Below are 27738 nucleotides of genomic sequence, written 5' to 3' on the forward strand. Positions count from 1 at the left end.
CATTTTGGTGGCAAATGTCATGGCGGGGAAAGCGCAGGTGTCAGCGATAAAATTAAATACGACTTAATTGGATTAAGGCAAGTCTTTTTCCGGGTCTGGGTAGTGTGCATGCTGGCTCACCGGCATGGTTTACTGGGACACTCTATGGAATGAAACCATTGTCGGTGAAGTTTGTTTCAGCTGTGCTTTCCCTGCTGTGATAAGTAAGGTAAGGTGAGTTTTTGGAGTTACTTTCTTGTGGTCACTTGCTCAGTGTTAACACACTATGTATCCAAAACCTGCTTAGAAATAGTATGAAGTATGGGTTTGAGTTACAACCAACCAGAAACTCAGTACAACTTAAAAATACAACTTCCTTGTTGTTCATTGAAGTACACTTTATTTTCAGTATGAGACAACAACAACAAATTAACATGCAAGTCTCCCTATCTCTACATCATGTTATACAAATAATGATTCTTTAGTTACAAAATATATAAATATTTAAGACCATATGTACATAACATTTACATTACTACATCCATTACTTTATTAAGTGTATTACTATATATACATTTAACAGGTATTGTTCTTTAATATCATCATAATTATTGTTTGCATTATTATTATTATTGTTGGCATTATTATTATTCTTATCCTTAATCATCTATAGGTAACTCTCAAAAAACAAAGCATGTTGCAGAAGATAAAACGGGACCATACCTGACGTTACTGTGCCTGAATGGTCAAGGAGCAGAGGCTGTCCGGCGCTCTGTCCTTGGTAAAGCATGGAGAGCCGGCTATGTAGAGCACAAAGTTCAACAGACTGTACAAGGTGATAACAGGGCTAGTGAGGCAACACTATATTCCAGCAGCATTTGGATTCCACTGAGGTAAACAATGACATAGCTTGGAATCTAGCACGTAACTTTCACTATCCCAACACAATTTCGGGTTTGTCCACATAGAATAAGTTTTACTGCCCAGGGCTTGGATCACTGAGCTGCGACATGAACAGTCGGATCACTGCAGTTTGACTAGTTTTTCTTCCCTTTTTAAACTGTGAAGGAATTGTTCAATCTCTCAGTAACATGGATACACACACATACATCATGTTACTGTATTTATCTTGACCACAGTATATTTAGTAGTCAAATTCATCAGTGCTTCCTGGTACCATCAGAGGAGCTGATCGCTATCATTGTAAACATTTCTGTTGTGTAAGCCAGCTGAGCTTCCTCTTATGATTAGATCATTCTGTGTAGGTGTACACAAACACTACCCGGTGTGGAGTTGTGTAAGCTCACAAGTACAAAAAATAGGCCTTTTCTCTATTCAAACCCCAACACGTCCATGCACACACACACACACACACACACACACACACACACACACACACACACACACACACACACACACACACACACACACACACACACACACTACTCACTTGCACTGTCAACTGTCTCACTCTCATCTTCCCACTCCCTCTGTTCCACCTCTCCATTGCTTTAACCGTCTCCTTACCTCTCTCTTACCTCTTTCTCTCTCTCTTTCTCTCTCTCTCTCTCTCTCTCTCTCTCTCTCTCTCTCTCTTTCACTCTCCTGCTCACCCCTCACCATCTCTTTGCTTTAAATCTAGGAAATTATGCAGTTTTTGCTCTTCCTCCTTTGGCGGGTGTGCAGCTGGCCATGAATCGGTCCGTGCAGAGGTCCGTGATGGCCAGCTATCCCAGAGGGGCTGTAGCGATGGCGCAGCTCCTCGTTGTTGATGTAGCAAAGCTGCACGGGCCGAGGGATTGGTTCGCCCATGAAATAACTTTCATCTCCCTCAGACTCAGAGGAAGAGGAGCAGCTGGAGCACCAGGGGTCAGCAGCCTCCATGTAGCCATCTCCCCAGTATGGCCCACCCAGCCCCACAGGCTGCCAGCCAGCATTCTGCAGGGTGAGATCAGAGGTGGTGCGGGGGCAGGGCCGGTGGGGCTGCTGCCTGTACCCACCCGGCTCCAGACCAAACAACTCCCGAGCCGCATTACCAGAAGGGAAGCGATCGTAGTCCTCCTGTACACGACGGTAGGGCAGCTCTACCATCTGAGCAGGCCGGTCTGCCACCAGGTGTAGGGCATTATCAGAGCGGGAGCGGCGAGAGCGTTTGTGGTGACGGCCACTGCGGTGCTGCCCATTACCATGGTTTCCACGGTGGTGTTTGCGGCGCCTTGGTTGTGGCTGTTGTTGCTGTGTCAAGGGTTCCTGTGCACTGATGCGTCGGCGGGGCATTCTGTCACTCATGGGAGCCATCCGCAGGTTCCCACTGCTGCCCATCACGCCAACACGACCTTTGCTGTCGAAGCCCAGTGGCTGTGGGCCATCCCAGTACTGCAGTGGGTAGCCAACTCTCAGTGGAGTGTACATGTTGTTGTTGTAGGGGCGAGAGGAGGACAGCGACTCTGTGCTGTGGAACTGGACTGAGGAGCTCAGGGTGCCCATATTGCTCTTTTCAGACACATTCACACCTGAGTCTTTACTCAGGTCAGGCATGGAGAACCTGGACAAATGTTCCTGGCGCTTACTGACCCCATCCAGAGAGTTACCTGCTAAAATGATAAATCACAATAAGTCACATTTTTATGTCACTTAGCATTATATCACATTGTATCATGCTGTATCATCTTCATATGTGTACCTGTAGCATTGGACATAGTGAGGGAGTCCATGGATCCACGAGGAGTCTGCTCTAGAGGAGTGAGGGGCTCATTGAAGCTCATGGCATTGATCGGGTTCCTCCTGGTCAGTGGGGGTCTGCCGTCTCTCTGGAATCCATGCAGGCTGATGCTCCTCTTGTCAGAGAAGCCCTGGTTCTGGCTAGACATCTCATTGAAGCTCATCTGGGTGCGTAGCTTGTTGGGCCTAAACTCATCCTGGCCATGGTGGGTCCAGTTTTCATTAAAGGAGTGGCCCCTCAGAGCAGCCATTGGGGTCCTCTTGGCATTGCCTTGCTCTTTTCCCCAGGAATCAGGCCTCTTCCCTGGGTTTGCAGGGCTCTGAGCTGGAGGATGAGCGTTTGCGTTGGGGTTGTAGCCCTGCCTGAGATTACACTGACCCAGCAGATGTATAGGAGTTGGTGTGGGGGAGGGTTCCCGCTGGGGCCCCTCATAGGTAGCAGGGACGTAGGGGTCATCCCGGCTCATCCACACCTGGTTAAGGCTCGGGGCACGGCTTGGAGTGCGGCTGGGTGTGCGGTTAGGTGTCCTACTCGGGGTCTGGCTTGATGAGAGGCTTAAGCGGTCCATCTGAACAGAAAGGGGATCACTTTCAGCAGACAGACGATCAGGCATCGGTGGAGGAGCTGACTGGCGGGCCTCAGCATTCCTCCGCTCCTTTTTTCCAATTTTAGTGCTGTGGCGGGATTCACGGGAACGGGCACTTTGGAAGGCTGAGTCTGAGGAGTCGGACTCATCTGGATCCTGATTGGTTAAAATGAAACAGTAAATACAGTTATTGAACAGCAAATGAGTAAATAAACATTTATGCATATGTGAAGGAATGTCCCCTTTTTTTAAAAATGTACAAATCAATTATACTGCAATCATATTCTTGGTTAAGATAAAATGAACATTGATCCCACTCTGGAAATTGATTGAGTGATAAATAAAAAACTATATACACTATACATTTTTCACAACTGGAAATTTGCACAGGATAATTGCACACATAAGGTATAATAAACACATGGTGTGTACCCACCTGCCCAGCACTGCAGGAGCGTGAGCAGAAGATCTGCCCCTGCTTTGGCAGGAATGGGCGGCCCAGGAGAGAGCGCTTGCAACGGGCACAGCAAAAACATTCCTCAGTTGCGTGCCAGTGCTGCCCATCATACGTCATCTGGCCTTGGTCAATACCTTTGTTAAGATGGGAAAAACAACTTCATTTTATAATGTGAAATACCAGAACCAAATATATTTGTAAAAACAGTGGGGGTGGTGGTAATGTAATGGCAGCATCTCTTACACTAATGCAAAAATGTTTTTCTATTAAGTCTGTACTGCTAATGAACAGAGTCTACAGTCTGATTTTAGCCATATACCAAGTAGATTGAGCAAATTTTCGTCAAATATGCCTCTAAGTGATGAAAAGGATTTAAAAATATTGGATAAACACAGCTTTTTTCCCCTACACGAAAACAGTTGTGATTCTATGTCTTTACATGGTCACGATTTGTAAGAGCAGGAATTCACCAACCCTGCTCCCCAGCTGGAGGAAGTAATCATCTTTCACAGCTCCCAACTGGATACAACCTCTGAAACATACTCTTTCACTGTTATTGGGGCTTGGGATGATAATAACCATCCACATCTCACTGCACTGACTCCACCTCTCCACAGCTGTGGCACACAAGGCTCACAGAGATGATAACACCCACACTAACAATAATTGCTGTTAGAGGTTTTCTATGATGTTAGTGCAAGAAAAGCATGTCCATGTGTTTTGGTAACAGTTCATATATATTAGAGGAATTAAAGCAACAATAAAAAAAACCCACAGGAAACACATACCTATGTGTTCTCCACATGCATCACAGTACTCTGCGTAAAGGGACTCAAAGCAGTTGCAGCAGTGTGGCCGTCCGTCCTTCATTATGTAGCGCTGGCCGCCGAGGGTGGTCTCGCACTCGTAGCAACAGAAGTGCTTCATGTGCCAGTGCCTGCCCTCTGCCTCAGTGCATTCATCAGCAAAGATTATCTGTGTGACCCAGACGTTACATTAATCAGCAAAGATATTCTGCAGAGATTGTGTGAGAGTACTGAACTGATGTCATGAGTCAATGTAAAATGAGTGATGAATTAACAGGCTTTAATCTTGTTTTACACAGTGATGTTTTTTAATGTTGCTGTTGAAAGAAGCAAGCTCATCTTGTGTAGCTATGATGTTTGGGGTCCCTCAGGGCTCCATCCTTGGCACATTATTGTTTTCATAATATTTTATATTTCCTCAAGGACAGCGGTCCTTAACCTTATTGCCCCATGACCATTTTAATACAAGTAACATTTTCTTGCAACCCCTCATCACACATTGCATATGTCAGTGGGTTGTTTGCATTTCCGCCAAAGATTTTTCCTTTTGGATAATTATAGAGAGAGGTTACAGAAAACCCCACCCCTAGAGGGTTGGGAACCCACCCAAGGGGTTACCCCAGGTTGGGAACCACTGCCCTAGGATATGTCAAGATGTCAAGAAAAAAAAACACTGGGGTTCTAATTAATCCAGCAAAACTGATTCCTTCCTGAATGTCTTTATAACACTGAATCCAGATGTTGATCATTTTCAAATGTCAAATATATCCAAAATTATTGTTATCGTATAACATGTGTTGACCTCACCATCGTGATACCAGTCACACAGATCTATTCACGAGTTCAAGAAAAACAATTTGTGAAATCAAATGAAAATGCCCCCTCAGTTGAATAAAAATGGGCACCTGGACTGTTGAATTTTCATATACTTTGAGTAAACAAACCTTGCTCGATGTCAATTAGTGCAGAGCACTGTGGCCAGAGTTTTTATTATCGTTACCTCAGGCCTGCTTGCCACACATTACGGTGAGAAAACAAGCAGACTTTCTGAGACATGGCAAGAATACTGAGACATCTTTTCTCTCCAGACTAGTTTCAACCACATCCAAGTGTCTGAGCTCTGAACCATTCAGCCATTTCCAACCCAAAGGGCTGCAGGCCCAGACAGGCGCACCTCATCACAGGCACAGCAGCGGGGTTTCAGCCTCTCGGCATGGTGCCGACCACAGTAGATCTTGCCATCCTGGTAGAAGTAGATGAGATCCACCAACAGTTCCTCACACATGCTGCAGACAAAGCAGTAAGGGTGCCAGCATTTTCCATGACCTGCCCTCGCAGCAAACACCACAATGTCCCCACCATTTATCTGACCACCACACTGCAGGGGAGCAGAGGAGAAAAAAGGGAGGAGAGGAAAAGAAGGGGAAAAAATGGGAGAGGAGAAGAGAGGAATGGGAAGGAAAGCAATGGTAAAGGAAGGACAGGAAAGGAAATGTCGGGGTGGGAGAAGAGGCAGAGAAAAAGATGGATACAAACTGTAAGATGTTGAGAGTGAGAGTGAGAAGACCATACTTGAAATAACTATCATCTTTTCAAGATTAAAATGTTTTACACTTTCTATCTGTTTCATCTATCTGATGAAACATCAAAAAGAAGCCCAGGCAAGCACAATCATGAATATAGTAAAAAAAAAAAAAAAGGACTGAATTATACAGATAGAATAGAAAATTTCATTTCTTAGGCTAGAAAGAAGCCTTGAATATTGATATCTTCAGCAAGGGAAATTAAGGAAAAGAGGGCAAAGAGAAGGAAGGCTAGTTGATTTTACCTTATCACAAATGGCCTGATTGATGGTGAGAGGGAAGGGACGGACACTGCCTCTTCCCAAGTTGTCCTTCTTCCGTTGGTTACTGAAGAGCTTAAGCTCTCGTTTCTCCTCCTCATCCAAGGCGTTGCAATAACGCACCTGAACAACATGGTTCATCATTAGGCATTGTCATGAAAAACAGAGTGCTGCCTTACTACTGGGAGTCATAACAACAAAGATAAAGTGTCCATGTCTATATATGAGAAATGTGGCGAGCTGTTTTACCTCATTGTCATGTGGTGGCAACTGGTGAAGCAGTTGTTTGATGCGAAATTTCTCTCCAGGGCTGTTTATGTAAGGGACCTTCTCTTCTGGTAAGGAGTTATAATACTGATGCACCTGAAACAACATCAAACATACGGTTCTGATGCTGTCTTACAGTCTTCAAACATTACACCTGCATTAGCTGATTTTTTTGGCCAGCAGGGGGAAGCAAAAACAAGCTGTAAACAACACTGACATTTTATAACAGGTGTTCATACAGCCAGCAGATACAAAGGAACATTAGGATTCAATTTAAGTTCCTGACTGACATGATGATTTAAGGTTAGCTCAATATTCACTCTTTTAGCTCTGCTTTTTGTCTCCACCAATCCTGAGATGACTTTCTGTCTGTTTAGCTGCTAAATACTTTGTTTGGCAGCTGGGCAAGTGGTGCACACTGATTTTATGAAAGCTTTCTCAGGGAAAACAGCTGCTGAGGCCAAAACGATGCTCATAAAAGCAGTAAGAGTGAACGAAAAGTGTGCTTGTTGCTGGATAAAAACAGTGAGCTGAAAGACGCTCAAATGCTCCGTAGAGCTGATGGTAACTGCAGATATCAGTGGTAATTCTCTGTGGGTTCATCACAACAAGCGATCAACAAGCAGCACAATTTAGACACAGATTTTTGTTTTTGTATGAACATAGAACAGATGAAGTGGGATATTACAGCGCGATCATTGACGGTATAATGCAGATAGAAGGACCCTGCCAGAAAAAGAACTCCAACGCTGTTTCCAAAAAAGTTGGGGTACTGTGTAAAATGTAAATGCAAACAGAATGTGATGATTTGCAAAACATTGAAACCCCATATTTAATTGACAGTTGCACAAAGACAACAAATCACATGTAGAAACTGAGAAATTTGTTTTTTGAAAATTCTATCCTCATTTAGAATTTGATGCCAGCAACATATTTCAAACAAGTTGGCAGGGTGTCAACAAAAGACTAGAAGAGTTGTGAAATGCTAAAAGAAAACACCTGGTGGAACATCTCACAGTTAATTAGGTCAACTGGCAACAGGTGAGTCACATGAGAGTCTCTCTGAAGTAAAGATGGGAAAGCTTCACCACACTGTGACAGACTGCGCTGGCAAATAATGCTACAATTTAAGAATAAGGTTCCTCAACATAAAATTACAAAGAATTTGGGCATGTAATTGTCTACATTACATAATGTCATGCGCGTGTGCATGTGTGTATGCATGTAGTTGAGGGTGGGTGTTTGTACATATGGAGGGTGGGAGGGATGGGTTTTTATTGTTGCTTTATTTTGATTTATATTGTTTTTTAACTCCTGTGAAGCACTTTGTGTTGCATTTTATTATGTATGAAAAGTGCTATATAAATAAAGTTTGATTTGATTTGATTTGAAGAGTCAACACCTGAAATGAGAGCGACCATCCAGCTTGTTATCAGTGCACAGTTCAAAAGTAAGCATCAGTGATGGTGTGGGGGTGCATTCGTGCACATGGCATGGCTAACCTGCACATTTGTTAGGGCACCATTAATGCTGAACAATATATTCAGGTTTTGGAGCAACATATGCTGCCAAGTAGACATCTTTTTCAGGGAAGGCTTTGCTTATTTCAGCAAGACAATGCCAAAACACATTCAGCACATAGTCCAACAGCACAGCAACATAGTAAACGAGTCCGGCTGCTAAACTGGCCTGCCTGCAGTCCTGACTTGTCACCCATTGAAAATGTTTGAATGGGAAAACATTCTGCTTTCAAAATGACAGCAGTCGGTCTCCTCTGTTCCCAAATGCTTTCAGAGTGTTAAAAGAGGAGGTGATGCAGCAGAGTAGTGACCCTGTCCCAACTTTTTGGAAAGGTGTTGCTGCCCTCAAATTCTAAATGAGGATATAATTTTCAAAAACAATGAAACTTCTCAGTTTCAGCATTTGATGTTGTCTTTGTGCTGTTTTCAATAAAACATGGGGTTCTTCTTCACTCTTCTGGAGTCGAAGAGTGAAAGTCATTTTCCACATTGAGCAAATAGAGTAGATTATGTTGATAAAAAGGGCACTGGTGGCAGGGTTCCTGTGGAGCCAGCAGTTTGTAATTGTTTCTTTTACTTGAAGCCATAAAAATCTTCAAGGGACATGTGTCGCTCTTACTGAAGGAATAGTTCCAAGGTACAAAAAGGAGGATGAGAAATCAGATTTCAGGCCCAGAATCTCTGAGACTAAATGGCTCACTCCTTTCAAAAAAGGCTTAGTATATGGACAAGACCAAAAAATATGTGTGTGGTTTACCGAAACCGATCCACACTCCCTGCAGCGGGAATGCTGAGATCCACCTAATGCAGGTTTCTGTTTGGGCGGAACAAAGAAATGGATCAGATGTTTCCTGCAGGAATGTCTCCAAAACAAGGAGTGGAAGTAAACAGGGTGAAGCCCTTGTATAATGTGCCTATGATGTCTATTATAAGTATCAATAAGTATCTGAGTTATTCTTGAGGATCCTTATTTTTAGGTACTGATGAAGTCCTTTGCTTAGCTCAAAAAATGGACATAAGCCCTCAAAATTATTAAGATTTCTGCTTGCTATTATCCAGAAAAAGGATGTGATGCCTCATTGGTCTGTTGTCTGTCTTGTGATGCTGGGATCGTATGCCAGCCAGCTGAGCTGTCTGAGTTCTCTGTGGAGCTGAAATCTCTTCATCATTTTTTAATCATATTTTCAAAACAAGCCATTGATTTTGGAGCTGGAGTTCTTCATTAACTCTGCAGGGACAGTTCATTTCTGACTACATAGGTATGTCCATTGAAGATAGCTCAATGTGTTTCCATTTACCCTCACAGGCCGGGTTACGCCGACACAGAAGAGGCCTCTGCTGAGCCGATAGGTACAGCCATACCAGCCCCAGCAGCTTATTCCAAATGAATCTAGACAAGTGCCCGTCCTATTCCCTAAACTGCTTAAGAGGCACCTCGACTGGAAGTAAATAGGTTTAAGGTATATCCTGGAAGAATGTCCATTTTGGCTTGCTGATTAAAAACAGAATGCAATGTAAATTTTTCAACCTATTTTCAACTGAATGCAGTACATAGATCAGACATTTCATGTTCAAACTGATAACCTTTATTGTTTTTTGTAAACATACACTCACCTATCAAGAAAGGCACATTCTCTTAGCCAATATGGCCGGAAACAGTTTATAATCTGTGTTTAACACACTGTCTGTTTCCCTTACAGTACATTTTATCGTATTGCTCCTCTGGTGTGACTGACAGAGAGGCCTCCGTCCATGATGGTGCGAGGGCTCCACCCTTCACAGACTTTCTGTGAAGGAGAGCAGTGGCTCTCTCATTACAACATTCTGGAGGGAATCCATCACAATCTGTGCATTTGTTTGTACTGAGGCCTGAAATTACACTACTGCATCAATTTCCTGTATTGAAAGCTCAGATAGTAGTTTTTCCTTTTGATCTTCAAACATGGAAGAGAGGTCTAATGAGGCCAGGAATATTTTAATTGTTAGTCAGTCTGCCTCATCTGGCTATAATGATCTACAGTATGTTTCAAAAGCAGAGATAGATTATAGATTCCTAGCAGTTTAGTAGTTATCTTTTTATTAAAGGGTCCCTAATTTTGTGCGCTATATTTTCCACTTCTCTTTTCATAAGTCTCCATAATTGGATACTTTGGATCCTGCTTCATAGCCCCTTTGCTGCATGAATCTATGCTTCTTCTCAATTTCCTCACTAAGAATTTAGTTCATCTCCCCCTTTGCTCAATATAGAAGAAGATCTTCATTAATGTTGTGAGCTCTCTCAGGGTTCTTTCGTGCTGCTTTTTGGCTTTAATCGTATTCATTATGGTCCAGTAAGCCTGAGTTCAACCTCCACAAAGTAGTGTTTGGCCTTCCATCTCAATTTAATTTCAGATTTAATCCGGAGTGATCAGAAAGGTGCCTCTGTCCAATCTTGCAAACTTTCCCTTTAAGACAATTGTTACTAAACCCAGAGCAGTCAGTTCTCAAGTAAATAATATATCTTTGTATAGATACTGTCATCAATCAGTCACTCTGTTAGTTGTGTCTCTGGGATTCAGAATTATATTGAAGAGGGTGATATCACTGCCTGCACTGCATGGGAGGAGCATGTAGGTTACACAGGGTGACTTCTTTATGCCCTGGTTTGCCCATTGCTGAAACAAATCTACCCTCTTTGTCTTTGTGTTCTGAGACAATTTCAAAGCAAACACAATTTGAAATTAATATTGCAACCCCTCTTCCATGTTCTGAAGAGAAAAATGACCATGTTCTCCAGCTTCTTGTGTTTCACATCAGACAGATCCTTCTAGAAAGCAAAGGTGATTTTCTCTTGTCTTAACTTAGCAATGCTCCTTTCAATGGTTTATACCATTAACATTCAATGATTGTATGTTATGATACTGCCTGTTCATTAGCCACTATACGTATATATTTACTGCATTCCTGTATTGATGAAATCCCGGAGAGGCCAGAGAAGACAACATTAGTCTTTACTAGACTCAGGCTCTTCGTACGAATATGCTATCATAAAGGTAGATCAATTTTGTGTCATGAAGAGCCGGTATGCTCTTCCATGGCAACATCCTCTCTGTCTGGCCTCTGAAAAGCTTCTCATATATGTTTTTCTGGTTATCATATGCTTTCCTGACTCATTGCATCCCACTGTACACTTTTTTTTATGGTTTCCAAGGTAATGTCCTTGGATCTGCTCACAGGTATTGGTCCTACAGTGAAGCCTCACTTTCTTTAATCTGCTGCGGCTTCCTTAGCGCTGCTATATGTGACCATGTCTGATTCCTCTTTTCCTTAGGAGTGTATTCCTTCATCCTCTGCTGTACGTTCTTGGCAAAAATCAAAGACCAAAAACACTTATCTGTCTTGAATGTAGATGTTTTTCTTCCAAGCAGCAAGAAAAATTTTCTCCTTAACATTGAACTGTATGAACCGAACCTCCATTGAGCTGAGGTGGCTGTGGGGACAATGCTCCGCGAGGTCTTTCAATTCCCAAACTCTTCTCCTGACACGGGCCTGTAATGTCCCCTTGTTGTGACTGAATCATGACTGAATTGCCACAGCCTGCTGCATTTTCTGGGATTCTGTAAATCTGTATATTGTTGTGTCGAGAGCATCCTTCAGAGTCAGTGATTTTGGCCTGGAGTGCCTCTGAGCCCAATGTCCCACTTCTTCTACTCAGCCATGTTCCTCTCCATTTCTCCCCGACGTTTGCCCACCTTCTCTATGTGGCTAGCTTTGGCTTTGACCTGCGACAATTCTTTTTTCATTCTTGATTTAAGGTCCCACATGCCTTCAGCTACCACCTCAATCACCACTTTTCATCGGGAGCTGAGTGTAGCAGATGAGGGCCTGTCGTCCATCCTATCACCATTTTTACCTGTGCAGGTTTGCATTGGCTTCTTTTCACATTTCTAGCTCCATAACGTGACTCTCCTTTTTTTTAATTCTTGTACCTGCTCATTGCTCTTTCAGTTTGAGTTGCTTTAGTTGCCAAGTTAGGAACTTGAATTACGCAGTTTTATTTCTGCCAATGGAAGAGCTCCTTTCTCTGCAGTGATGCTGGTAGTCGAGCCACTGGAGGACTATACGTGATCCACTGATGATATAAAAATAGTGATTATAGCCACTTTGAGTATGATACAGAGCCACCTCTGAATCCACCAGCACCAGTTTCGCCTCTTTTGCTCTCCACATGGACTGTTTACCTGCACACAACCGAAGCACTCTCAAACATGATATATCTTGTCCCTTGCCTACATTCATATGCAAGTATCTGTTTAGTTTTACAGCTCGTAACTGTGTCATTATGAGTCCATCATGCTGAATTAAAGGTGTTTCATTAATTCATGGTGACAAACCCACCTTAACGAAGCTGAAATTACTTTCAAATGAATTCATCATGGTCTTCATGCCAGAAAAATTTGTTTTTGTTTTGCCCTCCATCATAGCTGCCCTTGAAAATTAGTGTCTGGGACTCAAAGTGCATAGCACAATGAGCTCTGTGCTGCCGTTGCAGATATAACCTTGAACAGGATCAGGTTCTTTAAATTTTCAAAGGCTAATATTCACAGCACTTAAAGGAAATCTCAGTTACCCATACTGCTATTGCAATTGGAATTCATGATGCAGTAGGACGTTGTAACTGTGACCTGAACCTCCCTTTGTATTTGCATGTTAGCGGGTGAAATAGAGAAAGCCTTGAATTGAGGAGTAAACACTTAAAGGACAGAAAGCAATCTTGTCACTGTCTCTGATTTTCAGAAAAACAAGCTTTGACAGAGTGGTCGAGTGTTCAGTGCAGTGTAAAGATCTATTTTGCTGAAGTTTTTGTGTTCCAATTTACATAATCAGTGGGGTGGAGAGTGAGATGGAAACGCAATGCGTCTCTGAGTGCTGCCCCTCAGATTCTCTATAACCCACCCACTAGTTTTTTTTCTGCACTGTGGAGGGTGACACTGAGGCTTATGTCTGTTTTGCAAGTTAGAGTAATTTGAGGTGAGGACCTTTTTCTCCAGAATGTGTCGCTGCGAATGGAGAGAGCTATGAACTATAGGAAACAGGTAAGCTTAAAGGACTACAAGTGTATGACTGAATATTCACTCTTGCTTTTTTTTCATCGTTGGGCCAAAAACACTGCTTTCCTGAATAGCTCTACTGTATTTTGAGCTCAAACATGGGAAACTTATACAGGGCTGCAACTAAGGATTGTATGATTTGCAGATTATTTTCCCAATTAATCAATGAATTGTTTTTGATCTGGTGATCTGCCCATTGTAGTTTCCCAACACTGAAGGCAACGTCTTCATATTGCTCATTTTGTTCAACCAACAGTCCAAAATCCAAAGGTATTCATTTAGTATCATAGAAATCTAAGAAAACCGGCAAATATTCACATTTGAGAAGCTGGAACAAGTGAATTTTTGATATTTTTTGATTTAATGACAAATTGCTTATCAAAAGTGTCGCCGCTTAATTTAATGTTGATACACCAAATGATTAATTAACTAATATTTTCAGCTGTCTCTCAACTAATGGGAAGGTCCGTGTCATCTCATTCTGTATTCTCAAGATCTTCAAATAACTTTTATAGGCATTAGATACTGTAGTTTTCCACCAGGCTAAAAGGAAAAATATGCCTTTAAATGTTGTTTTGCAATGAATTATTTAGATAATCTCTTATAAATATAATTAATATCTGCTGGGAAATTGTGTCAGAGATGATCAGCAGTAGACAGTTCAACCACGGGTGCCACAGTCTGGAGCATTTTGTCCGAAACTTGGGCAGTCAATCATTTCAACAAGGCAATCCTCACACAAATTAACCTTATTGTCACAGAAAATTTAGTCAAAAGTGGGTTTTTTTGAGTTCTGACAGCTAAATGAACTATACGACGTGAAATGTTTATTAAAATGCGAGTCATATTAATGACGCAGTGTGGAGAGAAACCTGAAGTGACAGGCTTAAAAATCATTAGTGCATTAAAAAAAAAAGCAACAGGCAGCTACAATGGCCTGCACCCCCTGTTGGATGAGAGAGGCTGCAGCTTCTTTCAGCATCCTGTCAAGATGGCTGACTGGAGAAAATGACTGTTATCAGCCCAGCCTGTCACCGGTTAACAGAGGCCGAGGAGGCATCAGAGTGCTGCCCTTACTAAATAAAGGCAGTTTGTTTGTTTACAGACAGTATAGTTGTGCAGAACTGTTTATCATATGTCAGAACTGACTAAAACATCGGACAATAATAAACAAAGATGAGGAAATATCTTCGTCTGGGTGAGCACAACTGATTACATTAGCTTGGTCATGCATGCAATTAAAAGGCATTTAAACTGCAAATGAGTGCAAACAGGGAATTGTGAAACCTGGATACACAAACACATTGCCACACACGTTCAATTAGATTCATCTAAACATTCACCGACGCAAATTACTTCCATTCCTCAGGGTTTAAATTCATAAGGATACATTAAAATACTGAACAAATTGAGGCTCAGCATACCAACAACACCATTAAAATGAAAAATGTCGATATGTTATCCGTTCAAAAGTAACATATTTCTCTCATATTTGTAAAAAAAATAAAATAAAAATGTAATAATCACCTGCTTGATGTGATCAGGGAAACTGCTTATTGCTCTGTGTGAAATGGGACTCCAAATGGATAAACAAAACCTTATACACTAGCATATATAAATTATAGATTCATCTATTATAGCTATTTTGATAACAGAGCAATCCAGGCAAGATTTACTTAATTCATTCATTGCTTCACATCTGCTCTTCAGCCACAGTAATCTGCTAATGAGTCTGTGGTTCCTTTTCATGATTTTGGTTCTGCTTGTCGTTCTGCCAGTCTGTGAATGTGGTTCTTACACAGCTTGAACACTGACAGCTTAAAAAACGTCCTTACAATTATTCTTCCATGAAATGCCTGACAGCAAAGTCTCAGTGATTTGTATGTCATCCCTGCCCTTCTCTCCTCCCCTCCTCCAATCCCAAAGGACTAAAACAACATGAAGGGGATTTAAAACAATAACAATCCACTGTCTTGTTTTCAGATCAGTGATTTTTCCATCTAAGGATTATCAGGGAAAAGTCACTTGATTGTCCAATTAATTAAATTCTCCGATCCGGTTCAATTTGATACAGTCTGGCTATGCAGGACAAAAATAAGTGTTAGCTAATGAAGCACTTATGAGGAATGTGAAAAGGGAGAGCAAGGTGGATCTCTGTGACTTGAAAGGCAGCGTTGTTGAGCTCGCGTACCTGCTCAGGACTGAGGCCGGGTGGGACCCAGACGTATTCCTCCAGTGCGCATCCAGAGTCATCATCAGAGGTGGAGTTCCTCTGTAAGTCGTACATCAGCTTGGTGATGGTCTTTTCCATCTCCAGAGACATGGCTGTCACTACATGCTCCTCTGCACAAACCGCTTCAGTGGACACAGGTATTCCTGTAGAGGAGACAGACACGAAAGTGAGGAAGGAGGCAGAAAGGAAGATTCAAATAATAATAAAAAAAGAGAGTAAGAGATTGAGCAGCGGGAGCAAAAATGGGACATGGCAAAGTCTTCATCTTATTAGTATTCCAGGCTATCTGTGGAGCTCGCAGATTTAGATTCTGCAGTGGTAAACATCAGGTGCTCCAGAGCTATAGAAAAATGGATTTTATGAGCCGTGTTTTTCTGTCTCGCTCTCACATATTCACAGGAAAAAAACATCACTAGTCCAGATCTGTAAAATCAATTCAAAGTACTGTATGTCGTTATGCGCCCTCCCATGTGTTCTTTCTCCCCTGTTTTCCTTTTTCTCCTCTCCCAGGTGCTCCTGGTTAAGGTGGTGCTCCTGGTTATGGTGATTAGTGGGTGGCCCTGGCTGATATTTAAGGGAGGCTGGAGAGGAGGGACGTCTCTCTTCCAGACTAAGCAGCTCAGGGTTTTTTGTTGTTGTTGTTGTTGTTGTTGTCTTCTTTCTTTTCTTAAGCATTGTATGTTTTATCCATTTTTGTTTCTTTCTCTTTTTTTTCTCTTTTCTTTTCTTTTTTTTGATAAGAATGTGGTGGTCTAGTTTTCATGGTTTTACTGGGACACAGTGCAACTTTGAGCTTAATATTAACATCAGCATGCTAACATGTGTCTTAAATTAGCATTTCCAAAGTAGCCTTATATACAAAGCGGCTAAGGCTGATGTGAATGTTGTATCATAAGAAGTATTATGAATGCAGAGTATTTTCTGGATTACTCAATGAATTGTTATTCATTTTGTGTAACCAACAGTCTAGAATCCAAAGGTATTCAAAGATTTACATTTGAGTAAGAGTAAGTGAATTTTTGGTATTTTTGCTATGAAAATACTTAATGATTAACTGATTATCAAAATTGTTGCCACTTAATTTAATTTTGATTGACTAGATGATTACTTCACGAATACTTTCATTTTGATCAGAAGTGAATTGCTGTCTTGACATTTCTCACAAAACCTGCAGGTGGCACTAGAGAAAAAGTCAGGAAATGACCAACAACAAATAGATAAATCTTCTGGGAGCCATGAATGTCTGTACAAAAATTGGTGCAGATCCGTTGGGTAAATGTTGAAATATTTCACTGGATAAGTAAAAAAGCTGACATATTGGTGATGCTACAGGAAAACCACTTACGTTATTAGGATTCATCCTCTGGGCATCATGAATGTGTACAAGTTGTCATTACAATCCATGCAATAGTTGTCACCAAAAACAAAAAGGGAAAAGTCAGAGGATCACCAAATTCATTAGAAATGACCCTCTGGGGACCATCAATGCATGAACCAAATTCATGACAATCAATCCATCCAATAGTAGTCAGGAGTGACAGACCAACATTTCCATCCCTAGAGCCAAAGTATTAGTGGTCCAGATCTGTACTATGCAATCTGCATTCACTTCTTTACTTGAAAATATAGATAGAGATCAATTCAATCTTCTCCTCCCTCTTTCTGTCTGAGAGGGGAACAGCTGCACACATTACTGACACATGAATAATTAACAGGACGAGGTATCGCCTCCGTATGAAAATGAAATGCAACTCATTGTACATGCAACTGGAATATCCAGTGAGTTGTGTTTACATCTCATGGCTTGTTATTTTGAAAGCTGATGAGTGGAAAGATATTAGAGTCAATTAGTGGAAAGTGGAAGGAAACGAACATGGTTTTCTAACAATGTCAGATCCTAATTTGAAAAACCCAGAGTGATTACTGAGGTTGTTGTCATGTAATCAGAAAGAACAATCTGATGGGTGTAAACATGCCAGCACAGAAAACTGAGACATCAGATGAGATGTATTTTCTTTATCTGAAGGTCATGGATCAAGGTCATAGCAATTCACTGACACTGCATGATGGTCGGTGAGAAAGTGTGAACAAACGCTGACATTTCTGATCCAAAATGATTTCTCCAAAATCATGAGACGGGTCTTTTTGGGCAGTTTCAGAGAGCAACACCATTTCCCGTGCAGAAATCACAGAAAAACAGAGCTTAAGCAGTGGCCAAGGACCAGCAGACATTTCCAAAGACTGAGCCAGTGAGTCAGCCTCCATCCAAGCAGAGCTGAGTACTGTTTATCTCTCTAAGATGGGTGCTGCTGATTTCTTTGTGAGGAGAGATCACATGTATGTAACCTTGAGCCTCGAGCCTGGCCCGAGGCTGCTCTTCATTAGTATATGGAGACTGAGTGAGAGGGCCTGCTGGGAAACCTCCAGCCTGTTGCACCAGTTAGACATCAGTTCAAATGTGACTTATGTTGGCAATATGAAATCAGATCAGTGAGCTGCTGAAGAAGGGAAATTTACATAATATTCTGGCGTGAATATAAATGTCACTGTCCCACTGTCTGGGTCAGAGGAAAGCTGGCATTTGCTTTAGCTGGACAGCTTTTATGGAGCAAAAGTCCTCTTGATGTTTTCATTTATCAAATATTTTGCGAAATAAGCTTGTTTTGTTTTTCCTTCTGTGAGTTACATGATAATATCAGAACAATGGAAATTATAATTATACCATTTTGCATCTGTACTTAAAATACAAAGCTAGCCAGTTTGCTTAGCGCAGCATAAAGAATGGAAAAAGAGAAAAACAGCAATCCTGGCTTTGTCCAAAGCTAACAAAGTCTGTGTACCATCACCTCTAAATAACTAACACAGTTGTCAGTCCAGTCTGTTGCAGGTGGTTTACACTATTCAGTTCAGTACAAGACTAGATCTAAAAAAGCACTGTTTATAATCTTAGTAGCACAGAAGAAACCAGATCAGATTTCTGTGGCTGTACAGTTTATTTGCTAGCAATTTCTGAATGTTCAGAGGAGAGATTGGCTATGGGTTTAGCCTAGCTTAGCATAAAGCTAAGCTATCCAGAGTAGGGGGAAACATTGCTAACTTTCATTAAAAGAGGAAAAATATGACTATCCAGCAGCTATAAAATAGCTTTTTTCTTTTTTTCGCATGTTGTATAATTATTGCTAACAAGCTAGCCGCTTGGACTTTCAAGAAGCTGTGCACAGATGTAGCAACTGCTCATAAGCAACAATGTTGTTTTCTGTGTTTACAAGTGTTGAATACACGATATGATGCACATAAGACAGCTTTTAATATACTGGGACTTACTTTTGTCGGGAGTGCTCGTGCTAAGCAAAGCTAAACATGTCACAGAGATATTGACTACAGAGATGATCTCACGCTCTAAATAAATCACGTTTAATGGAGGTCTATGTTAAAAAATGTTACATTTCTAATAGGCCCTTTTCAAAGAGGACATTTTGACATGTCATACCAGGAAATCCACAGGTGGAATAAATGACTTTAATGATGGCTGGGACCATGACATCCTGCATGCTGACTGTGTGACAAGGCTTACTGGGAGACTTTAATGAGACTGAAGAATGATCAACGTGATGAGTTACACCTGTGTTTTACGTGATGACCAGTCAAAATGTCTGCTGTTTAAACTCATGCTTACTGTGTGCTTTTTTTGATAGAGACTAATCCTGTCTCTCTCCATCCCAGTATTAGCAAAACCATTGTATGTGACATTCATTTTGCACACACGTTGTTAGATCGAGGGAGTGACAGCATCACTGTGTGCACCAGTGCTTCGATTAATGGTCCCTTCACACCCCACTTATTAAGATGTACTGTACGTCTCTACTGTGCATTGTTAAACAAAGACGCAGCTTTGGTGTCAAACTGTTTCAATATAATGAGTAGTCTTTACACCCTAACTTTTGACTGAATGCACATTCAGCTGGTACAGAAGGCTGCTGATGAGTGTGTGACTTTTTGACGTAATACACACTCGCCAGGCCGACTGGTTAGTCATAACACACTCCTCTGTTCTTCCCCAGCAACACAAGGAGAGAGGAGAGACAAGTTGTGAACTTCTGTTTCCTGGAGGAGGCATACTTTTGAGCAATTGATGCTTCAGAAAGAAGTGGTAATATATTTGGAGAGAAAAGAAATATGTCAGTGTAGTTTTTGTGATTTGTTTGTCTTCCTGGAAGCAAAACCTTTGTTTACTGTAGCCACATTAACATGCTTTGGTTAATACTTAACAGATCATTCTCTGATCAGTTCTTTCCCTTTAATCCATGAAGTAGTCTTTGACGTGAGCCATTTTAAATGTTTTTAAATAACTTTATTGATATAGAAAATAGGAGAAGAAACGGAGATGATATGCTAATACAAATCATTAGCATCTTTCTTTTAATACCCTCAGTGACATAGCCTACTGTATATTTCTTGAGTAGAATGTGAGATGTTGACAAAAATGCACTGATATTTATTGAAAAGCCCATGAAAAGCACACACAGGGATTGGTTTGGTGTTTTTTTCCGCACAGCTGTGAAAGGATCAGGGTCCTGTTATTAACAGTGTGTAAAGGTCGACAGCAGATCCAGGCAATCATGTGCCTGGCAGGACTAAGAGATTGCTCGTGCTCCTTCCAGCCAATCAATATACACTTTAAACCAGATAGGAGGAACTAATCAGTGATATCACCTGGAGGATTGAATGGTGGGAATAAAAAGCTGCTGACCCTCCGCTGAACATGTAATCTTAAATCATTACAAAGAACTGTCTTTGGCTTTCCCTCAGTTTTTATTCAATATTTGACCTTTAAACCACAAAGACATCCGAATTAGCATCAATTATGTCGGAGCCACTTTGTGGCTCAGATGTCACCAAATAGCTAAAAAATATCTGACATTTCTCTCAGGAGGAAAAAATCAACTTGTTCTTCATGACTTCAAGCCTGTTTTCATTACAGCAGTGATGTGAAGAGGAATGATAACCCCTCTCTCTGGGTCACACTGCAGGCGTGAATAACTGCATCAGAATTAGTACAGTAACATATGAATACAGCCTGAATGGACTGACAAAAACGTGTTGCTGTCACATGCCTTCACTGATCTCAAAAGTCTTTACTGTATGTTTAAAGTGGAAACAGACAGTTTTTTGACTGTAGATAAGCGAACTAGGTTTGGTATCATGTTTTGTTGTTTTGTTTTTTTTTTTACAAAATGAAAGAAACTCTCAATGGAGATGGTGATAACATATTCTCTGTCTGATAATTTTCATATATATAAGTAGATTGATCCAGCCAGCCTGACTTTCTATACACATTTGACTATAAATTGATAAATCTACAAGTTGGAAAGTTTGAGCTATAATAGTTTAAAAGAGAGCAGGAGTAAACACAACAAGGCTGCAAAGGCGGACTGTCCACCTGACCACCTCTGTAGTCTCATTAGCGGTTGCTAACAAGTGGCTAAAAGACACATAAAAGCTTCAAAATGCATGAGGGAGGTATTTACTGATGCATTACAAAAACATGATAATCTTAAAAGCTTGTGGGACCTACAGACCTTATTTCAAGCATCTAATCAAAAACATTTACAAAAAACACTTTGAGACTTGACTTTGAGACGAGGGAACCGAAAGTGCAACAATGCTAGCTCATCTCCAGGTTTTAGGGCTCCTTCCTGCAGCGCTCGATACTGACTCACTGAAAGTTGGGCTTTCCGGATACAGGTGTATGTACAGTCATTTTAAACACATTGACAGCACATAGGTGATCTACCAATTACATGACTTCCAAAACCAGTGAGCTGCACAGGTGATGATTTAGGTGTGTCCTATCAAAAGGACCAACTGATTACAAATAAAGGAGCAGCGTGTAGGATTTAGGAGGATTTATTGGCAGAAATGTATTTTCATACCTTTGAATGACTCTTTAATATCTACAGAGTCTGCCAAATGTTTCTACAGTATCCCTAAAAGGACAAACTAGACACTGTCTGTAAGGAGGGCCTGTTGTGTTTTTCATGACCTCCACGGGACAGGGTGAGGCGAGGGGGGTTCAGCTGGTCGCCACTAAATGGACCTTTAAGATCAATGTGGAGCGATCTGCTTTCATTTCGACATTAAAGGGTCTGTTTATTAGAGTCGAAAAAGCTGCATTAAATCTTCTTTTTTAAACAATAAAACATGACAGCTCCTAAAGGGAGTGAATACATCTTAAAGGCACTGAATTTTTAACCCATCACCTTTTTGGAAGGCAGCCAGCTGCTTTCACAGTACCTTGCTTTTAAGTCATTGTAACTAATGAGCCCCTGCCTATTTGACACCTCTCAGATAGTCTCAGACAAGTGATGGGTTCAGACCAGGTATATAGATTTTGTCTAGATAGTTATAAATGTAATTATTGGATTATTTTAAGCAGGTGGCTGGTATATAGAGGAGAACTCGTCTAAGCTGTACTTCAGTGAGGCAGCAGTCAGCCGACTGTAGGTCAGTTGGAAAAACTCTGCAAGTTTCCGTGGCAACCAATTGGTGTGCAAAGTCTCGAACAACACCCGTTTACTAGTATCTGAAGAAATGTATGATTTTAACGATTTAACTCTAAAGTCCAGGCCGACAGAGAAGTGCAGCGTATCTCTATCTGCCTGCCGTGTTTGTTGGGCAGCATGAATCTTTCAGTGTTCTTTCTCTGACACACTATGGCAGGGTTACATAATAGATAATGTACACGCTGTGGGCATAACGTGTTTTACGGATCATAAACGATGGCTGGATCTGAATATAGTTTTTCCATAATTCGCCTCTCTTTCTGTTAGATCCAATTAGCAGTGTCTTAATTTACACATAAATTAACTGAGATTTATCAACATCTCTCTGCCAGAGGAGAGAAGATCTTGGGTAATTGGGTAATTTTGAGAACAAAGAGAAGAGGTTCTGCATGTAAATTCTCAACAGCTCCGATTTCAGGCAGGGAAAATACTGGTGGATACATACGGTATATGAAAACAGAGGGAGAGGGAAGAAAAACAGAGAAACAATAGATAGAGGGCTGTAGATGCAGTGTTAAGAGCAACGCTTTTCCTTTTTCACGTGTCATGCTTCACCCACCTCCCTCCTTCCTCCTCCCATCCTCATGTGCCTCTGACAGGCTCTGTGTGGGTGTGCATGAGAGAAAGAGAAGGAGAGGGAGTGATGGAGTGAAAATGCTCTTATTTATGTAAAAGCTGACATGAGAGGAGGTGCTCGGCTGAAGCACAGAGCCTGACCAAGGCTCTATTAATTCTTCTCAGTGAGAGCAATACCAATCAAAATCAACTGTAGGCTCTCCATGACAGCAGAAATAATGCAAAGCTTACTATTAATCTCCTTATCTATTACACCACCATACTGTGAGCCTTGTCTGCTAGAAATTACATTTACATAGAATTAATTAGCAGCAGCAAGCACGTTTGGAAGGAACCAAAATGAAGAAATGTTGTTAATTAATGTACCAAGCAAGTCAGAAAAATGTTGACTTAATGTCTACCGACAACGTATTTCAGTGGTCTTCCATCAAAATTGACAATCCTGCAGTGCACTATCCACTCATAGTGACTACAACATTATCAAGTATTTTTACACTCTGACAGCACACAGGAAAAGATAAGCGTCTATTTTAAAAAAGAAAAAGTCACAGGTCATCGCAATCTTTCACTAACCTTCACCAAAGTGCCTTTCTTGCCTAAGCCTGACCACAGTTTGGACGTGAACTCTGTGTTTCATTCACTCAAACAAACGTTGATCGTACGTGAGCCAGGCAGTCATTACATCTGTCAACACAACGTCATTGTGAATGCAAATATAGATATCTGAGACAGGGTTGAAATTTCCCGCTACTCTAGATTTACACAAATGGAGATAAAGCTGACACGGACGTTTCTGATCAACTAGTGCTTTGAATTGAATCGTTAAAGCAGACTAACAGCACGTCAATCTAAAAAACTGGTTAAGACTTTTAATTTCAATGTATTCACTCCTGCGCCCCCTTTAACACACAAAAGCCAAACAAAAGAGGATACTAATCATCTCAACAGGTTCGTGGTTGTCAGCTAATCTCAGTGCTGTATGTAGGCAATTATTTCATTGTAAACAAACACTGTGTGGAATTATTGTTCCAACATGCGGTAATTAATCATCCTTTGTCCACTGTGGACTCAGGCTGCAGTAACGTGGCAAAAAGAACTGCTCAGGATTTCTTAATGGTCTTAAGATATTTACTCTCTGCATGAAACAACTAAAATCAAAAACAGGAGATTAGAAATCATATGTTACTCATTTTTTTTCTACATTTTGTATCAGTAATGGCACATCAGATGAAATATTAAAATCTGAGTACGGTGGAGGGTTTCTTTTACATTGTAATACATTGTCTGCTCACTCTGTGTCTATGTGTGTGTAGTGATTAAACATGCTCCTAATGTCAAAGAAGTGGTTAGTTTGCCCACAGGCCCCCTCTGCAAAACAATAACAATTCAACAGGATGCCCCTGGGAGACTGGGATAATTGTGGCAGACAAATTCATGATGCCACAAAGTGCATGAGGGTCAATCACTGAAAAATTGAAATGCAAATGTTTTTGGTAAGCGGCCTTCAGTGTAGCTCAGGAGGAGCATAAAAAGTGGACATTTCTGATGTCCTGTAATGGATTGCCCCATCTTTAGCCAGGCCTCATTCATTTATTCAGTCATTTAACAAATGCTGCTGAGGCAATACAATTATCCAGAGATACCAGTTGATGAATCTAATTGCAAAATTGAGAGTACAGTACAAAACCAATGCAGAATAGATCATCAGCATACAGCGTACATTCTGCATCATTTGTTTTTAATGTTATTATCTGTCTAGTTTAGATGTGCTTCTCTCTTCACTCTTTCAACATACATGATGAAGAAAACATGCAAAGACTGCGCCTTTTTGTGCCACTAATATTCTCCTAATCATCCTTGGAGCACTTCAAATGATAATTATCTGCCTAAGTGCCTTTCACGGCTACAAAAAACCCTGGAGGTGTTTTGAAGTGGAACAAGAGGATTTGGATATGTATCAGATTATCATTCGCTTTTACAAAACAAAAGAGGTTCATTAAACTGATCTGCTTTGATATCCATTTATTAATATAGGTTTCATCAACTGATATTGGGATTCCTTCATGCTAGCTCCCACTGCTGCACCATGAAACTAATTTGTTGGCTCATCTCATTCCTCAATTACATAATCGACTGATATAATCAATTTCACAGGACAACAGATGGATGAAATCTGGCACCATCCTCTTCACCTCAACCAGCTTCCTGATGCTTTCAAATGGCGCAGTTTGGATTGACATCTGGGCTGAGCATGTTCAATAACACTCCCGGACACCAGCAGAAATATAGTGTGACAAATCTTGAGGTTAAAAAAAAAAAAGGATGATATTCCTGTTGAAATCCGCTGCAATGTGATGTCCTTTCACAAAGATTTAAATGTGTTTTCACAGATTCACAGTGACACAATAAGTACTGTGGGCAGGACTGAGACAGTAACCTACTGCTCCACAAATGCTGGTGAGTGAGCCTCCCTACTGGACTTACAACAGACCAAAATGTCAACCCTTGGCCTCTTTCGCCTCCCCTGCTGAACTTGCAGTTATTCCTGATTAATACACATAAGACTGCCTGCACACACACACCCCAATCCTCAAACTCCCAGCCTTTCCAGCCTGTCTCCCAGCGACAGGGGAATTATCTCACACAGCAGGGAACGAGTATGCCAGGGCACAGTAACCTTCCATACAGGATAATGGCACAGGAGCCGGTCACCATGGAGTCAGGCTGGTTGAGTAAATACAGTAACCCTCGCCTAACACTCTGATATGCACCAGCGTAATGAAAGGGAAAAACTCGATAACAGCATGGCAATCGAGCGAGAGGCTCGGCAGGAAGCATGTAATTCATTTATCTAAATGTAGGAGTGCAGGTGCTGATGACAAAGTAGTTTCAATGGTTGTGTGTGTTGGTGTATTTGAGGGGGATGGAAGATAGAGCAGACGGAGAAAATTTCGTTCAAAAAGTGCAATCTTTCAAGCGTGTTCAGTGTCCTTCGTCCCTCCATCTTGTTTCTTAATCTTAATGCACACAGAAGGGTGTGTGTGTGTGTTTGTGTGCTCAATGACTCTCCGAGGTCTGTTTAGAAAATCATTATCAACGACTCTCATAAAAACAGCCAATACGCTGTTAGATCTCATCTCCTGTTAGAAGCAAGAAATGCTCCTCCTTTCTGTGACAACAAGATTCTGATTTTAACCACAGAGCCAGCCGTTCGTTAACCGATCGGTTCCGATTGGCTGTCAATACACCATCCAATCCAGAATTGTGTAACCCTTCATTTCAAGAACAAGCAGCTCTCATGTTGCGCCAATCAGCTCATAATCCAGTTATGAGGATTAAATACTTACTGCAGCTTATTTGGATCAGGACTAACAAGAAATTAATTGAAAGGGGTTGACCCTATAGGAATAAAGATCCGCAGTTCAGCTGGCAGAACAGACTGAGAGAAGCTCAGAGAGGGTGACAATGCTTGGTGATATAATTGGGAACATAACACACACTCCAATTGGCCGCCTGCATTACTCACCCGGTGTTGTCATCAATAGCTGGGAGCGCATAATTTTCATGTGCTGAAGCTGTGGATCCCAAAAGTACAGGCAGATAAACCAAAATGCTTAAATTAAACAAATGAAAGCACACTCTCTAATGCTCATGTCCCTGATGTGCTAATTGCTGGAGGTGTGTTCATGAAATCCAAAGTAGGACTCTCTTACCTAGAGATGCACAAAATTTCACAAGGACCTGAAAAGCTGTAATTAAAGGGTGACACATTTCTGCTCCTCTCCCACTGTGTGTGGGATGGCCTGAAATAGAATTGCAGGGTTTCAACAGGCAAATCGCACTCTACACCGCTGCACAGGCACCATCATCCTGCGTCTTAACGAGGGAAATGATACCGCCTGCCTTCATAAGCCTCCCCGTCTTTGTCGCAGTTTTACCAAATGATCTGACAGACAGGTGTGACCAGGCTGAGGAGTGTCTGAAGCGTCACACACCCAGAGGACTGGTTTCCAGACCGAGCTCATGACCTGCCTGAGGAGTGCAGCTGGGCGGGCAGCGGCGCATGTTCTCCCTCGACTGCTGCTTGTGATTCATAAACTGAGGCTAATTCCTGTTGTGTGATGCCATTTACATCATTTGCCCGAGGGTGTAAACTTTAATATGGGGCCATTATTATTCCACAGAGCCTTGCATTGGGGGGGTTACAAGTGTGCTTTATCTGTGCGGGCGTGTATTTATTTGTCTGTGTGTGTGTGTGTGTGTGTGTGTGTGTGTTAATGTGCCTGTGTGAGCATGTGTGAGAGAGAGAGCAGGAGAGAAAGAGTCTGTTGCTATGCATTTTTACACGTCCTCCCACTGGTCTCTTCACATGAAACATCATGGCAGAGAGGAGTTGAACACATAGAGCTGTGCCATTTTCCTGTGATGCAACAACACTTTAGCAGTAAAAGCACTGAAAGCCTCAGCGTTAGAGGTCGGGTATATCCCTGAGTTGTCTTGATGCAGCGACGGAAAAGGGCTTGAACCCCCTTAAATTGCTTGTTGTTTCGCCAGATTGCTCCATTACTTCAATGGATTCCAGGGTCAGAGAAATGGGGAAGTCTGCTGTGTTTGATGGTTGAATCAAAGCACTACTTTATTTTGCCGTTTAACCTGTGGGGAACAGTCACGCTATATGGGTTATTATGTAACTTTGAGTTATGCAATGGCTCAGAAACTAGGTGCATGTTTGACTGAAACGACGTCCAGCTCTCTCCCACTTAGTGTAAATAAAGTAACATGTGGGGTTTCCACAAAGAAACAACAAACAATGTCGCTTCTCAAGGTTTCATGCTTCAATATATCTTTGCAATGAGATCTCCAAATTAAACAGCAGAATGCATCATTGTGCCACAATGACATGTAGAAGATTTTTTTGATCTGAGACATGGTTAGGCAGTGCCTTCCCAAACAGATACAAATCTCTGGGAAAGATCATGGTTTGGGTTAAAATAAGCACTTTTTAGGGTCATGGTTAACACATGGTGAAAGTTAGGGAGTTTAAAGAAACCAGCATTTGAGTGTCAGTGACCAGGAAATGAACAGCAGTCGCCCAT

The 27738-nt window shown here is 41.5% G+C and overlaps 1 protein-coding gene across 2 annotated transcripts in view; it reads right to left on the reverse strand.

The window, feature by feature from the left end:
• Positions 1–366: 366 nt before the first annotated feature.
• prickle2a (prickle homolog 2a) overlaps positions 367–27738 on the reverse strand; it is a 43602-nt gene continuing 16230 nt past the window's right edge. Inside the window, exons 2-9 of one of the 2 annotated variants that reach the window (XM_070968835.1) lie at positions 15462–15646; positions 6643–6756; positions 6379–6516; positions 5725–5928; positions 4533–4719; positions 3724–3878; positions 2663–3443; positions 367–2573 (exon numbers count right to left, since the gene is read on the reverse strand). In XM_070968835.1, the coding sequence (XP_070824936.1) occupies positions 1618–2573; positions 2663–3443; positions 3724–3878; positions 4533–4719; positions 5725–5928; positions 6379–6516; positions 6643–6756; positions 15462–15593 (2667 nt within the window). In that variant the 5' untranslated portion in view covers positions 15594–15646 and the 3' untranslated portion in view covers positions 367–1617. The remainder of the gene's footprint in view (positions 2574–2662; positions 3444–3723; positions 3879–4532; positions 4720–5724; positions 5929–6378; positions 6517–6642; positions 6757–15461; positions 15647–27738) is intronic. The other variant, XM_070968836.1, reaches the window with a different exon arrangement.

Source organism: Chaetodon trifascialis, chromosome 8 (assembly GCF_039877785.1).
Source record: "Chaetodon trifascialis isolate fChaTrf1 chromosome 8, fChaTrf1.hap1, whole genome shotgun sequence".
Lineage (NCBI taxonomy): Eukaryota > Metazoa > Chordata > Actinopteri > Chaetodontiformes > Chaetodontidae > Chaetodon > Chaetodon trifascialis.